The 14,708-nt window shown below is 47.9% G+C and overlaps 1 protein-coding gene and 1 pseudogene across 1 annotated transcript in view; one reads left to right on the forward strand and one right to left on the reverse strand.

Annotated features, from left to right (window-relative positions):
- Positions 1-14,708, forward strand: part of Cadps (calcium dependent secretion activator) — a 441,394-nt gene that overhangs the window by 184,147 nt on the left and 242,539 nt on the right. Inside the window, 1 exon segment of the mRNA XM_042056041.1 lies at positions 13,198-13,278. Within this exon segment, the coding sequence (XP_041911975.1) occupies positions 13,198-13,278 (81 nt within the window).
- Positions 4,390-4,964, reverse strand: LOC119827371 (annotated as a pseudogene).

Below are 14,708 nucleotides of genomic sequence, written 5' to 3' on the forward strand. Positions count from 1 at the left end.
AATCTTTTAGATACCAGTGAATCCAAGGCTCAGGTGGTTGTTCCTCATGGTACAGTTAGTGCCACGGTTCTAGTTACCCTGTTGGTCACTCTGTGTTCCTGGAGGTCGCTCAGCGCTCCTGGGTTTTGCTTTACTCCCTTGGAATTTGCTTTCTCAGTCCTGCTCTAGCCTCAGTTGTCAGTTCAGACCTGTTTCTGGAAATGTCCCTCGTCTGGATCTGTTCCTGCAGAGGTCCCTGGCTTGGGGTGTGTTACAAAAAGAGGAGACATCTCTTCAGAGAGTGTATGCTTTTGGTGCCATCACAGCAGCTGTACCAGGACAGACTTCCACAGCCATTGGAGAGAGTTGCTACATCAGATGGAGCAAAGCAATGGATGGAGAGGTATTTTGGACGAAGACAGAGAGCCTAGATGGCGACAGTGCCCAGCGAGGTTTAAGAAGGGCTGCAGAAATCAAGGAGAGGCCACACCATATTCTCTATGTCCTCTCTTCACCAAGTGTCTGGTTCTTCTCTATAACTAGGCACCAGATGCTGCAGCCCAAGCAGATGGTCATGCCAATGCTTTCCTCGCCTTCGGAGGATAGTAAAATATCACAATAGGAAATGTCTCCAGTTCCAGCTGTGAGAATCACTAAGATGATCTGTTGAGAAAAGCAAGAAGGAAAGAAGGAATGAAAAGGAGGAAGGGAAAAAAGGAGAGGGGGAAGAAAAGGCAAAGGAGGAATGACGGGAAGAGAGAGAGGGAAGGAGGGATGAAGGAAGGAAGGCTAGATTGTGGCATCTTCCACACTGAATTAAAACCAGTCCCTGGCCCTGGTAACAGTTCATTACATATAAATTTGTGATTTCTCATCATGTATAGGGCATGGGGCTGAGTACTTTTGGAGTACCATCGTCCTTCCTTCTTGTCACAAGCCTGTGCTTTTGGCATTGGTACTTTTAGGATTTCTACTCTGAAAAAAAAAACAAAACAAACAGGCAACTTAATATATAGCCCAAGTGCTCTGTGCATATCAAGGCTTGAAGGGCAGACATGTCTGCTTCCAGTTACTGGCCATAAAGTCCTCCAGCTGCTCTGATAAGGGTAGGAAACCCAGGGCACAGGTATGCCACCTTGTGTGGTGGGCCGACTACTGGAAACCCAGGACATGGGCGTGTCATGTCATGGCTCATGAACTAGCTACTGGAAAGCCAGAACACCGGCATGTCCTGCCTTGGGTCATGGGCTGACTACCAGTGCTTCTCAAAGTATGAGACCCCTGTAGTCAAGAAGGACTTCTGACAAGTACAGCTCTTCATGAAATAGCAACCTGAAACTAAAGAGGAGGGGGCCTCCTAGGTTTTGGGTGAGTGAGGTTCTTTGAGCGGGCAGTGAATAAAAAACGAAAAGTTCCTTAACATAACTATGTTAAAACCCTTGTCCATGCAGAGAACCTCATTTGGAGTTCTTACATTTATTTATCACATTGCCAGAAGCCACAAAAACCTTAACTAGTGACCCGCAGGTAGGTCGTATTCTCCTAGGCTGGCAATAGCCGGGAGCTAAACCTTGTACTTAGCAACCAAAGTGAACTGTGGCTTTTATAATGGAAACCTTGACCTCAAGTCTTCTCCCCAAGGGGAAATAAAAAGTGGTAAAGAGATAATGGCTCTACCAGGCCTGAATCTGGGATGGATACAGATGGCAGTCATGTAGACTTTTAGGTCTATGGGGGCCACAATCAATCAGGAGCCCTCCCAGTGCCTCTGGTGTCAGGCAGTCAGGTACCATCATCCCATGGTTGCCTTAGGTCTCTAGGCCCAGGCACCAGAGAGAGGAAAGGCAACAGCTCTGTGACATCCCTTATGGTTGGGTCAGGCAGTATTCAACGAAGCGCCACCTGGAACCCAGCCCAGAACCCTGATGCTGGGCAGTTGGGTGCCATTGTGATGAGAGAGAACAAGGTGGGGAGGTGGAAGAGAAGAAGAGGCGGAATGAGGAGATGTGAGGGTAGTGAGGGACAGGCTGATGTAAGTGGCCAGCTAGCCACCCAAGTCCAGAGAGATGCCTGGACCTGGGCTATAACCACAGGCCAGGTCTTGATCCAGGGATCTGGAGCAGGTGGAAGGGCTGTGTTGGTGTTTGTAGCTCCTGTCGTCATTGAAGGCTGTGCAGAAGCCTGTGGTGGGGTCATGCTGCCTAGGGGGTTGTACCAATCTGGGTGGCCTGTATGGCCACTGGGGGCCATGATGACAAACTGGGTTGCTGCTGAGGACCATGGGTGCTGCCGAAGCCAGGATCTGTGTTGATGTCCTTAATCCATGTTGCTGCCAGGGCCCTCATGGATGCCCCGGACTGGGCTGCAACCTGTTACCATGTTGGTGTCCAAAGGCTGTGCAACTGGCAGTGTCAGGCTGATTTGGGTGGTCAGTGCTGTCAACTGGGATCATGGTATCATCCAGATAAGGGCTGTGACTGAGGGCCATGTCTGGGTCCATGACCTTGCCTTATCTAGAGTCTATATTGACATCTGTGACTCCTGAAACCACTAAAGACCATGCTGATGCCAGGGATCTAGCAGTTGCCTGGGGCCACATTAGTATCCCAGGGCCATGCTGCTACGGGGGCCATGCTGGTCAGAATGGCTCGCACTGCTACTAGGACCATGGGGACATCTGGACCTAGGCTACTGCTTGGACCATGACTGGGTCTGTATTAATGTCTGTGGCCTGTTTTGTCACCAAAGGCCACATAGATGCCTGGGGTCTGGGTCACAGTCTGTGGCTATGAGAGCATCTGACGAGAATGTTGCCACCAGGGTCATCCTGATCTGAGTGGCTTGTATTGTCACCAGGACTATATCTGGGTCTGTGGTGCTATAGCAGGCAGGGTCTGATTGATGTCCAGGGCTCCTATTGTCACCAAGAGCCATGTAGAGCACCCTAGTGGGCCACCTCAGACCATGTCAGTGTCTGAGAACTGTGCCACGCCCAGAGCCATGCTGATCTGGCTGGCTGGTACTGCCACCGGGAGCCATGGAGACTTCTGGGCACAGGCTGTTGCCTAGGGCCATGTCTGGTTTCAGTTGCCCTTGAGGGCTCTGTGGATGCACAGGGTCTGGCAGGCCACCTGGGACCATGTGGATGCCCAAGGGCCATGCTGCTTGTGCGGCTGTGCTGATCCAAGGGGCCTTGGTGTCATCTGGGCAAGACCTGCAGCTGAGGGCCATGTCTGGTTGCATGGTTCTCCTGCAGCTGGGGTCTGTGGTAATGCTCATGACTTGTGTTAGCAAGGGAGTCGTTGGAACCATGATGTGCTGATCCAGCCCCACCCTTCACTGTCCCTGAGATGGCTGGTCCTGATCCTCACTGGATATATGGATATAGTAGTAGGAAAGCTAGAGGCTAGCTCTACCTCTCAGGGGAGAACTCTCTCTCTCTCTCTCTCTCTCTCTCTCTCTCTCTCTCTCTCTCTCTCTCTCTCACACACACACACACACACCACCACCACCACCACCACCACCACCGCAACGACCACCACACTTGAGAAAGATGATGATCCCACCCTTCACCATGAGCATGCTCCTCACATGGGATGCACATTTGAGCTGAGCCTGTGGTCAGGGACACAGGTAAGCCATCCCTGAGGGCATGAGACCAGCAGAGTGGACCCTCATCTGCTATGTGGTAGCACAGAGAAGGAAAGATGCCCTACTCCCCCATCACCCATTACCACCTGGGGTAAGTGAGAGAGCTGGCCTTGGGGTCACAATAAGAGGAGAACTAGCCCTGATGGCTAGTGATGGCTGCAATGCAGGAGAAAACAGCCTCTGCTTCCCATCTGGACAGCACACTAGAGTTGATCCGGTTATCAGGGATGCAGGTGAACCAGTCCTGAGGGCATGAGAGGAGAATTGACCCAGCACCCCCCCCCCAAACATATGTCCCCTACAGCAATTGGGAGAGAGGGCTCTGTACCTTGCCTGGGAAAACAGTAGAGCTGCCTCTGGTAATATGAGGGGACCCCAGGTCTGAGTGCCTGAGAATAGATGAACTCGCCCCTCTCCAGGCTGCTGTGGGTGAACTTGCTGAGGCAGAGCTGGAGAGCTCATCTGGGTAGTAATGATGAGGGAAGGCTAGCTAGCTGACCAAGCCAGCTACCACCCAGGCCCAGAGTCGGGACTATGAGTTGGCCCACCCCAACATCCACTGAATCTATGTTGGAGGGGATCAACCTACAGACCCAAAACAACATGATCTCCATAACACAGGACAACAGGATATCCAAGAGAAGCCCCAGTGAGAGCCAGAGGCTTTTTTTCCAATACAAGTCTTTTATTGTCCCAAAAGACAGCCCAAATGGTATTTAAAATTCAGGATCTTGTTTGTGGAGCTGGGTAACTTAGGTCTTACTCATCAATCTGTTGCACTGCTCCCTTTTCAGACACATAGATAACTTAAAACTTTTTTGATATCCTTGTTTTTAACTGTGTGGCTTGCTGAATCAGAGCCGCTGAGTTTGAAAGAAGTTCAATATCATTTCCTTCAAGGACTAATTCATCCCTCTGGGCTTGAGAGACAGAACAAGCAACACCTGTCCTCATCTGAACCCTGTGGACGTATTTTTCACCCAAGAAATTTTGGATAACCCATTCTCCTGAATAACAACATTGATGGGGAAGTGAGCGTACACAGGCCTCATCCTATAGCGAAAGCCCAGTGTGATACTTGATCTTGCTCTGAACGTGACTGCAGATGTTTCTGACGGGGGCCAGTTCCTTTCTGCTACACCACCATTTGTCGACACAAAGCTTCTTCTTCTTCCTCTCCTTCTCCTTCTTCTTCCCAAGGAGACTCTGCTCTACATTGATGTGATTGAAGTCCCTCCAGAAGGTTCCTCTGGGGCCCTTCACGATGACCATGCGCCCCTTCCCAGTGATGTCCACAATTTCTGGACAATCTAGTTGTTGAGAATTGTCTTCATTCTCACAGTAGCTAAGGCAAAGAGCAAAACACTAAAGGCTTTGAACCAGACCAGTGACTACAGCTTTCAGCACAAGATTCTCCTTTTGTTTTGGTTTTGGTTTGGTTTGGTTTGGTTTTTGTTTTTTCTTTTTAATTTGGTTATGTTTTTTGGCAGGGAGGTTACAAGGGCAGAGGGAAAATGCAAGGGGGACAGGGAGATGAGTGAGATCAGAATACATGGTGTAAAATCCACAAAAATCAATAAAATAATAATAATAATAATAATAATAATAATAATAATAATAATAATAATAAAGTGGTAAAGAAAGGCATGAATGGTGTGATCTTAACTCTCCTGCCTGAAGGTATCTTCTTGGGTAACTTTATGAACCTGAAGCATAGTTGAATGTTCAGGGGACATCTAGCTTCATGATTTCCTTAGGAATAACAGTGGAGGACTGGAGAGATGGCTCAGTGGTTAAGAGCACTGGCTGCTCTTCCAGAGGACCTGGGTTCAAGTCCCAGCACCCACACGGCAGCTCACACCTGTCCATAAGTCCAGTTCCAGAGCTTCTAACAACCTCACATAGACTACATACAGGCAAAACACCTATGGGCATAAGATACAAATAAATAACATTTTTTTAAAAAAAGAATAGCAGTGAAACAGGCCTTTGCCTACCCTTGACTGGGAGTCAAGGTTCTCCTCCAGTGAGAACAGTTGAGGAATGTGTGTGTACCCAGAGCAGGCAGCCACACTGTGTGGAAGCGGGGAGCCCTACTGTGTGGGATCAGTTAGCACTCCTACCCAAGTACTGTGTGGGAACAGTTAGCACTCCCACCCAGTACTGCTCCTCAGGCCTTGTTACTTTGGAGCTGCAGATACAAGCTCAGAAAGGTCAAGCCAGGCGGTGGTGGCACACGCCTTTAATCCCAGCACTCGGGAGGCAGAGGCAGGCGGATCTCTGAGTTCGAGGCCAGCCTGGTCTACAAGAGCTAGCTCCAGGACAGGCTCTAGAAACTACAGGGAAACCCTGTCTCGAAGAAAAAAAAAAAAAGAAAAAAAAAAAGAAAGGTCAAGCATGCTGGCCCTAGTCACCCAGGGCTGCAGTGTGCTGGGAAGACAGGAGGCAGGGGGGCAGTATTCCACCTCAGGGTTTCTGGTTTGTCCTTTCTAAAGATAGATCTCAGTGTTCTCTAAAACTATAGGTAAAGGATCTAATGGTCTACAGGGAATCTCCTAAAAGGTAAAATCCTGATCTACCACATTAAGTCTTGTTATAATGAGAATGTGTGTGTGTGTCTGTCTGTCTGTCTGTCTCTCTGTGTCTGTGAGTGTGTGAGTGTGTCCGTGTCTGCGTGTCTGCATGGAGGAGGATGCTAGTTATCCCCCTCATCCACACTCTACCTTATTCTCTAGAGACAGGATCTCTGCTCTTTCAGAAAGCCTGCCTGCCTGCCCAGCAAGCTGTCAGAATCTGCTTGTCTCTGCCACCCATTGCTGGGACTACAGCTCTTGAGCTGGGGTAGCTTCACCAGGCACCATGCTCTACTCCTGGGAAGCTCTGCTAGGGCCTTCGCTGAGACAAGCCAACCTCCCCGCGCTTCTGCAGACTCTGCCTTTGCACACAGTCTACATGCTAGAATCAGTCTTCCGGGACACATCAACCTCATCCTCCATCCTTCAGCTGTGCAGCAAACAGGTCTCTGGTCTTTCCAGACTTGGACTTCTCTTTTAGCAACACAGTCTCTTCATGCCTGCTACTCTCACATGGTAATTTCCCTCACACTCCTGGGGTCATTTGAGGCTCATTCACTGGTCAGCTCAAGAGAACAGGGGTGGGTGTGTTCTGCTTATCTGCGTACCCCTGCCTTCACGAGGTAGAAAATAGACTAGCTTCTCAGTCCCTGGGAAGTGGTGGGAGCCACTGACCTGCCAACCACAGGTCTGAGTTAATTAACTGTGACCCAGAGAGGGCAAGTATCTTGCCCATAGCCACACATAAATGCCAAGGAGGATGAGGTTGATGTGTCCCGGAAGACTGATTCTAGCATGTAGACTGTGTGCAAAGGCAGAGTCTGCAGAAGCGCAGGGAGGTTGGCTTGTCTCAGCGAAGGCCCTAGCAGAGCTTCCCAGGAGTAGAGCATGGTGCCTGGTGAAGCTACCCCAGCTCAAGAGGGACCACACACTTCAGCTCTAAAGTGAGGGCCACAGCTCAGTTGAGGGAATACTTGCTCAGCAAGTACAAAGCCCTGCTTCCACCCCTTAGCAGCACGTGAACTGGGCATGCTTGTACGGGCAGACTTTCCAGGTCATCCATGGCAACAGAACGAATATGAGGCCAGACTGGGGATTCCTGAAGCTAAAGCTGCCTCCCTTTTTTCTGAGTCTGAGAACCACGGATGTTTTGCACAAAGCAATTATTCATATAAGGCATGACACCCTCTGCCTACTCTGTTTACATTTCTTGCACGTTTGATCCGCATCATCCCTTGCTTGACTGAAGGCTGTCTCTCAACAGGATGATTTGGGAAGAGTCAGCACTGGGCTGCTTCTTGTTGTTGTCACCTGCGAATGGCAGGCACTCCGAGTATGCCCAAAGAAACTGTAGCCAAGGATGTTCCCCATGGGGAAAATGTGCCGGGGGGAAAGTTCCCAGTCTTAATCCATGGAGTCTGAAGAAATGGCTCCAGTAGTTAAGAGTACTTACTGATCTTGCAGAGAATCTGAGACTGGTTCCCAGCACCCATACTGGGCATCTCATGATTCCAGCTTCAGGATATCTGATTCCATTTTCTGTTGCAAGCACTAACACATATGTGGAATTCTCATTCTGCCTCTCTGTCTCTTTCTGACTGTCTCTGTCTCTCTGTGTGTGTCTCTCCCTCTGTCTCTCTATCTTACACACACACACACACACACACACACACACACACACCTTAAATCTTTTTTAAAAGCTACAGAAGGATCTGGATAGTGAAATTGCTTCCCCTTCTCTCAACCTTCTCTAAAACGTCCATCCACAGATATGAGAAAAGTGAAGCTCACAGATCTGCCTCAGGAAACACATCCCAAAATGTGCCTCTGGGGCACGCAAATGTGCAGACACACAGTTGGGTCCAGGGAGTTGGTAGAACATCAGAGTTTCCAGACTTAATGTGAGGCATACTAGGACAGGCTCCTCAGAGAATCCTGGGACATATGGACATAGAGATTTCCTCAGAGGAAGAGAGCTGAACAGAGAATATGTGACTTTGTCCTAAGGTTCGACAGTTTAGGGAAGAGCAAAAGAGCTAACGCTCGGTGGGTGCTCACTCTAAAGTAGGATCACCCCCGCATCTCTACTCAGCTGTGAGAACTACCACTGCATGGCAGCACTATAGCTTGTGCACATGATATCTAGCTTAACCTTTCTACCATGTTGGGAAAGACACTTTATCCCCATGTCACTTCTAAGGACATCAAGTCTTAGGAAGGTTCAGAGGTCTGTTAAATCCTATTCAGTAACACAGTTGCAAAACCCAACTTTGGACCCAAGCTGGTCTTGCTTCCCTTGCCCACTAGGGTATGTTGGCTCTCTCCTTTTAGTGACTGTGGGAGACAAAGAGATGTCCACTTTGCAGATGAGGAAGCAAAACCTGGATGCCACAGTCAGTCACACAATGAAGGAGTGCTGGAGATGAGGATGTTCTGTCCGCCATCTGTCAGCTCTCGGGTCTGCATCCAAGCGGTTCTATGTGAGGCTACACTGAGTTCAGTTCCATTGACTGATGTTCTTACCTCCTGCTGAGGTGCCACTCGTGAGGCAGAGAGTCACAAGACTTGAGCAGCTTACACCCCAAATTTAGGCACTCCCATGTACAGAGACCCGGTTTTGTCCTTCCCACTTTGGAAGCAGAGCCCGACGAGATACTTGTTTTTGCTTGAGGGAGGCGTTAAAACAGAAGCTTGCTTGACCTCTACCAGTAGACGGGTGATTTGTCTAATTAGGTAAAGAGCTTTCATGCTCATGTACGTTTTGAACCCTAATGAGCCGTTGGGATGAAAGGTTTGCCCTTGGCTCAGTACTGCAGCAGATCCTTCCCTTCCTCAGTGGAAAAGACCAGCCCAGTAAACAGAACCTCGTTTCCATGGAAGCGCACACTCTCTGCCTTTTTTCTTCTTAGCACTTGAAAAGGTAATTATTTGATTTCTCTTTATATTTTTGGATATCATGCCATGGTTAAAGATGGCCATCTCTATTACGCCAAGCTATTTTGGGGAGTTTGCATTTACATTTCTCTTTTAATCTGCTCTTTAGAGCATTAGCTGTCTGGGCAGCAAGGGTCCACCTTCTGGTCATGGCCACTAATTAACATCCAGCAGAGCAAAGGGACGTGACCCCAGAGAAAACGCTAGACACCGAGAAGCTAGAGTCTCTCAGTGGTGGGAGTCTGTGGTCAGGGTGGTACCCAACAGATAGACTGAGACCCGACATTCACACCAGGGAGGCACATTGTCTCATCTGGTGCCTTTGCCGCCCCGTGGTGGCACTTGTCAGAAATGCAGCCAGCTCAGAGCGCTCTAACAACAGCATAAATGGCCTCGGTCACCATTTTCTGGAGGTTGGCGCCTACGAAAGACTTTCTACTTTCTGAGTGAATTTTGTTAATTCGCTCAGTGGCCTTAGGAAGATTTGCCCTGAAGATTCAGGTGATGAGACCCAAAGGACAGAGGTGGTACAAAATTTGCTCGAGATCACATGGCTACTAAGCGCATAGCCATGATAAATACATATCCATTGCTGTCAGTCTAAGGCCACAGCCTCCACCAAAGAGTTCTGTAAGTCGCAATAAGAAACAAGGACATCTGTGCATGCGGAGGGGACCTGTGTTGCAAGGGACAAAGTGAGAGTGCAGAGTTGGGTTACTTGTCAGGAGCAAGCACTGAAGAAAGAGACCAAGCAAGGGACGGAAGCCTGACTCAGTGGAGGAACAAGTACCAGCCCTGAGATTTGCTCTCCAACATCACAGGAAACGTGAAACAAGAAAGAAGCCACCATATTGCTGAACATGTGTTCTTGGAAAAGCCAGAAGAAACTGAAATGCTTAGTACCCTATGTCAGCCTGTCCATCTACCTTCCCGCGGCTGTCGAGTGAGGACTAATATACCCACCTCCAAACGTGTGCTGTCCCTTTTGAGAAGCACAGAACTTCTCAGATAGCCATGCCGAGTGTTTCCGCTGTGAAACCATTTTGTGTAAAAAGAACAACAGCAGCCACAGCAAAGTCAAATGCAGTTAGTAGACCAATTTCTTAGGGTTTGGGTGATGCTAATAAGATAGTTTTGAGAGAGTAACCTTCTATACCCAGAATTCCTCTTGTGTGATGCCTGTCAGCATAGGCTTCTCCGGTTCTTTAGGAAAGACCTGGAACAGGTAGAGGGGTCCTGGGACTTGAACAGGCATCAGTAAATGCTGATCTGCCCTCCTTAGCTGTACCTGTTCTTGCCACATTTGAGCTCCAAGGACTAGAGACCCATTCTGTCTTGTTCCTTTATGTATCCTTCTTGTTTAGAGGCTTCTTTTTATTATTTTTATTTATGTGTGTGTGTGTATGTGTGTGTGTGTGTGTGTCTGTAAGACTGTATGAGTTTATGTCCTGTGTATGAGGATGTCTTCAGAGGCCAGGTTGGTAGATCCCCTGGAGCTGGAGATACAGGATTTAGGATCCTCCTTATAGGGATGTTGGGAATGAAACCCAGGACCTCTAGAAGAGCAGCAAGCACCCTTAACCCCTGCGCCTTCTCTCCTTCCCACCCCTGTTACAAGTTCTATTGTATTGATATATTAAAACTCTCATGAATGCAAGTGTAAATACATGAATGAATAAACTAATAAATGAATGAAGCTGTGGGTGAGCCTTGCCGGTTCATCCCCCTCTCTGCCGCGAGTTCCACAAGACAGACTGGGGGACACCAGTGCCCTTGGGACACAGCATCAGGGCTGCTTCTGGGTCTGCAGTGTCATCTGTGAGCATCTGCTTTTCTGGCAAAATCTTCAGCTTTCCATCTAAACAGCTCCCTTTGCTGCTTTGCAGGAAGCCACCGGATATTTCATTTGCGTGTGTATTCTGAACACATTTCTGAGTGGTCTAAGTAGATGTTGCACCTGGATCGGGAATGAAAATGTTCAGAGGCAAAGGATAAAAGTAGCTCACTGGAGCTCAAAGGCAGCTGAGGACACTCATTCCCATGTGTGCCAATCAGAAGCAGAGATGGGGTTGGGGTGCCAATCAGAAGCAGAGATGGGGTTAGGGTGCCAATCAGAAGCAGAGATAGAGTTGGAGTGCCAATCAGAAGCAGAGAATGAACTCTGTGTTCATTCAGAACAGGATTTTGAGTGGATATCCACGGGTGACATAATAAAATAAAGATGTCTGACCTCAGTAAGAACTAGTTGAGTACCAATGTCTTATCCACATCCCTTCCACATAACTGTTCTGGGGCTTTCTGCACCAGAGCATCACACCTCCCAACGGCTCAGAGGGCTTCTTCTGGAATATCTAGAAAGATCGTTCACCAGAGCAGTTGTGGTATTGGTGTCTCAGAACACACAGCCATGTGTCTCGGTCCAGTTCTCATGATGAAAGCAGCAGTCCCTCTCTCCCAAAGCAGTGGAGACAAAGCATTGCCAGGTCTTGCACTGGGCAGGGGTGAGAATAGACAGTACCAGTGGGGAAAGTGACAGCAAAATGCCTGCCTTGGAAGCCTAAGACCTGGGATCCCAGTGCCCACGCAAAAGCCCTAATCAAGCCACATATGCCAGTGACCTAGTGAGATAGAAATAGCAGCCTCCATGGAGCTCACTGGCCATGCAGTAATCCCAGCACAGGAGAGATGGAAACAGGAGGACCCTGGAGCTCCTTCGCCTGCCAGTTCAGCCCACTTGGTGATTTGGGGGCTAATGAGAGAGCCTGTCTCAATAAAACAGAGTGGATTACTTATTCCTGGGGAACAGCACCTAAAGTTGATGTCTGGCGTATACACACACACACACACACACACACACACATTGACACATAGAAACACACACATGTCATGTCAATACATACACATATACACACCTACTTGCGGACACACATGTTTCTGTATACATATGTTTTCACACACACACACACACACACACACATGCTTGTTTTTAGAAGAAAGGGACTTAAAATATTTGGCTAGTTGGTTAGTTAGTGGGTGGTTAGTATGTCCTAAGAAGAAGGATGCCAACCATCCTGTTTAAATGGCACTATTTCCTCTTAACAGTTTCTGTGAGTGGCATAACTTACTGATGAAAGCACACCAAATACAGCCTGAAGCCTAATGTTAGGTTTGCTTCGAAATAAAATTTGCTTAGAAACCTTCAACTTCTACAAAAGGAATTGAGCACTATGGCTTGCCACTTATTTTCAGTACAATTTTATCAGAACACCTAGGTGCTCATTCATTTAGAGGTGCTCTGTGGCTGATGTCACAAAGCACAGAAGTTGACTCAGAAAGCAGAGAGCTGCAGCACTGAAGCCCAAGCTGCACCTAGACAGTGCTTTATAGGGATGTCTCCCATATCCCACCGTAGATTTGCAGAGAGCAGCAAGGACTGTGCAACCAAAGCCTTCGTTCTAAAGATGGGCACATTGGAACCAGAGAAGTTGGGAATTACCCCAGACGTAGCTTTTCTTGTCTTTATATGCTAGTTCTCATGAAAAGGAAAGGGAGGAAAAGATTTTATCTTAGATCTAGAAGCCACTATTTGGAAGTAGCCATCCAGAGAACGGTTGGGGATGTCTTAGTGCTTACTAAGAAGTGCATTGACTAGTCTCCCATGGACCAGGAGAGAAGAACCTCTCTATTTGTGCCATGCCATGGGCTTCTGAGACATCTAATGCTGGTTTCTTCCAGGAATATTCATTATATAAAGTGTTTTGTCACTGGGTCCCAACAGGCTTCATATCAGACCCTCACGAGGAGAGTTTCTTTAGAACCATTCAAGTGATTAACAGATCTTGCACAATGTCATTCAAACACCCTGCTTAGCACGCTCTACCTGGGAATATTTCTTGGGAATTTCACTCAGACTGGATTTGTTGATTTTTTTTTTTAACTAAAATGAGTTCATGGATCAAGGTGGGGGCACAGGGTGGTAGAAGATGAAAAGTCACAAGTTTATTGGCTTTTATGTCCCCCAACTGAGAGTGTCCCTCTTTTATGTTTGTGTTTTGTGCAGCTGGACAATCCAGATGAGCAGGCAGCCCAGATCAGACGAGAGCTGGATGGACGTCTCCAAATGGCAGACCAAATAGCCAGGGTAAGGGACTTCACAGGTTCTTCACTGGTAGCAGGTCAAGGTCCTACCCAAGAAGTGTACTGACTGGTAAGGTCTTCCAAAGATGAAGGAGAGGGACTGGGAACAGAGCCTGGTTTGGTATGCCTTGAGTTCTAGCCTCAACACTGCATAAACCAAACCAGAAATGGCAATGCACGCCTCTAGTGCCAGCATGAAGGAGAAGTGGGGAAGATCAGGAGCTCAAAGTCAGCCTTGGCTTCATGAAACTCTGTCAAAAGGAAGAGAACAGGAGAAAAGAGGAAAGAAAGGGAGGAGAGGGCAGGGGAAGGAGGGAAGGGAGGAGAGGGGAAGAACCAAACAATGGTTGTTCCAATAGCCTCTGGTAGGAATATAGTTCGCTATGACAAGTACTCAGTTGCCATTCTAAAACCCAGATGTGACCATCTAAAACCAAGCTTCAGAACCCCTCAACACCCATGACTCCAGGACAATATAACCACTTTCAAATGACTCTCAAATGCTCTGAGGCACCAGAATGTTCCCTCCTTTATTTATAAGTCACGTGCATCACAATTTGCCATCACAGACCCAGGACCCAGCCAGAGAACATCTCCTGCTGAAGATCCCAGACCTATTCCAGGCTCAACATCTTTGTATCCACCTTTTCCTTAGCATAGGAAGATCTTTCTTCTCCCTCCCATTCAGCAAACTTCCTCGTTAGCCTTCAGCATTTGGTTTCAGACATTTACCCTGCGAACTTAGCAGTTCTTACACCATTCTGCATGCAGACCCTTGCTGACTGGACTGAGTCCCCTGGTGAATAGGCCTTGTCTAAACTTGGGATCATATCTTATTGTTGATGCCTACATCTTGGTATCATCTATTTTTTCTGTGGTTGACGTTCCCATTAGGATAATTAGTATTCGTGCTAATAGCATTTATTGGGTCCTGATTCTGTCAGACATACTGTTTACATGCTCCCTCTGAGGGAACAATGACACGAATTCTCTAGGGACATTCTGTTTGTCTTCTTTGTTTTAGAGACTGAGTTAGACAGACTGTGCAGGATAGACACCAATGAAGAAGCTATGCTCACCTCTCAACTGAGACCTCATGCTAGTCAGCTCTTATAGCTAGGACAAGATACCCATGAAAACCACTTCAAAGAGGAAAGATTTCTATTCTTTTGTGATTTCAGAGGTTTGAGTCCTTAACACACTACTCCAAGTCTGAGTTAGGGCAGTAAGGACACACGGTAGAAGAGGCTGCTCACCTCATGCCTTCCGGGGATGGGAGGCAAACAAAAAGGCCTCAGAGACAGTACCATTCAAAGACGTTTCTTGGTTTCTTTTTCTGTTGCTATTGTAAAACAACCCAACAAGATCAACTTAAGGAGAGAAAGGGTTTATTTTGGCTGGGACTTCCAGAGCAATGTGACCCATCATGGTGGG

The sequence above is a fragment of the Arvicola amphibius genome, chromosome 12 (assembly GCF_903992535.2).
Source record: "Arvicola amphibius chromosome 12, mArvAmp1.2, whole genome shotgun sequence".
Lineage (NCBI taxonomy): Eukaryota > Metazoa > Chordata > Mammalia > Rodentia > Cricetidae > Arvicola > Arvicola amphibius.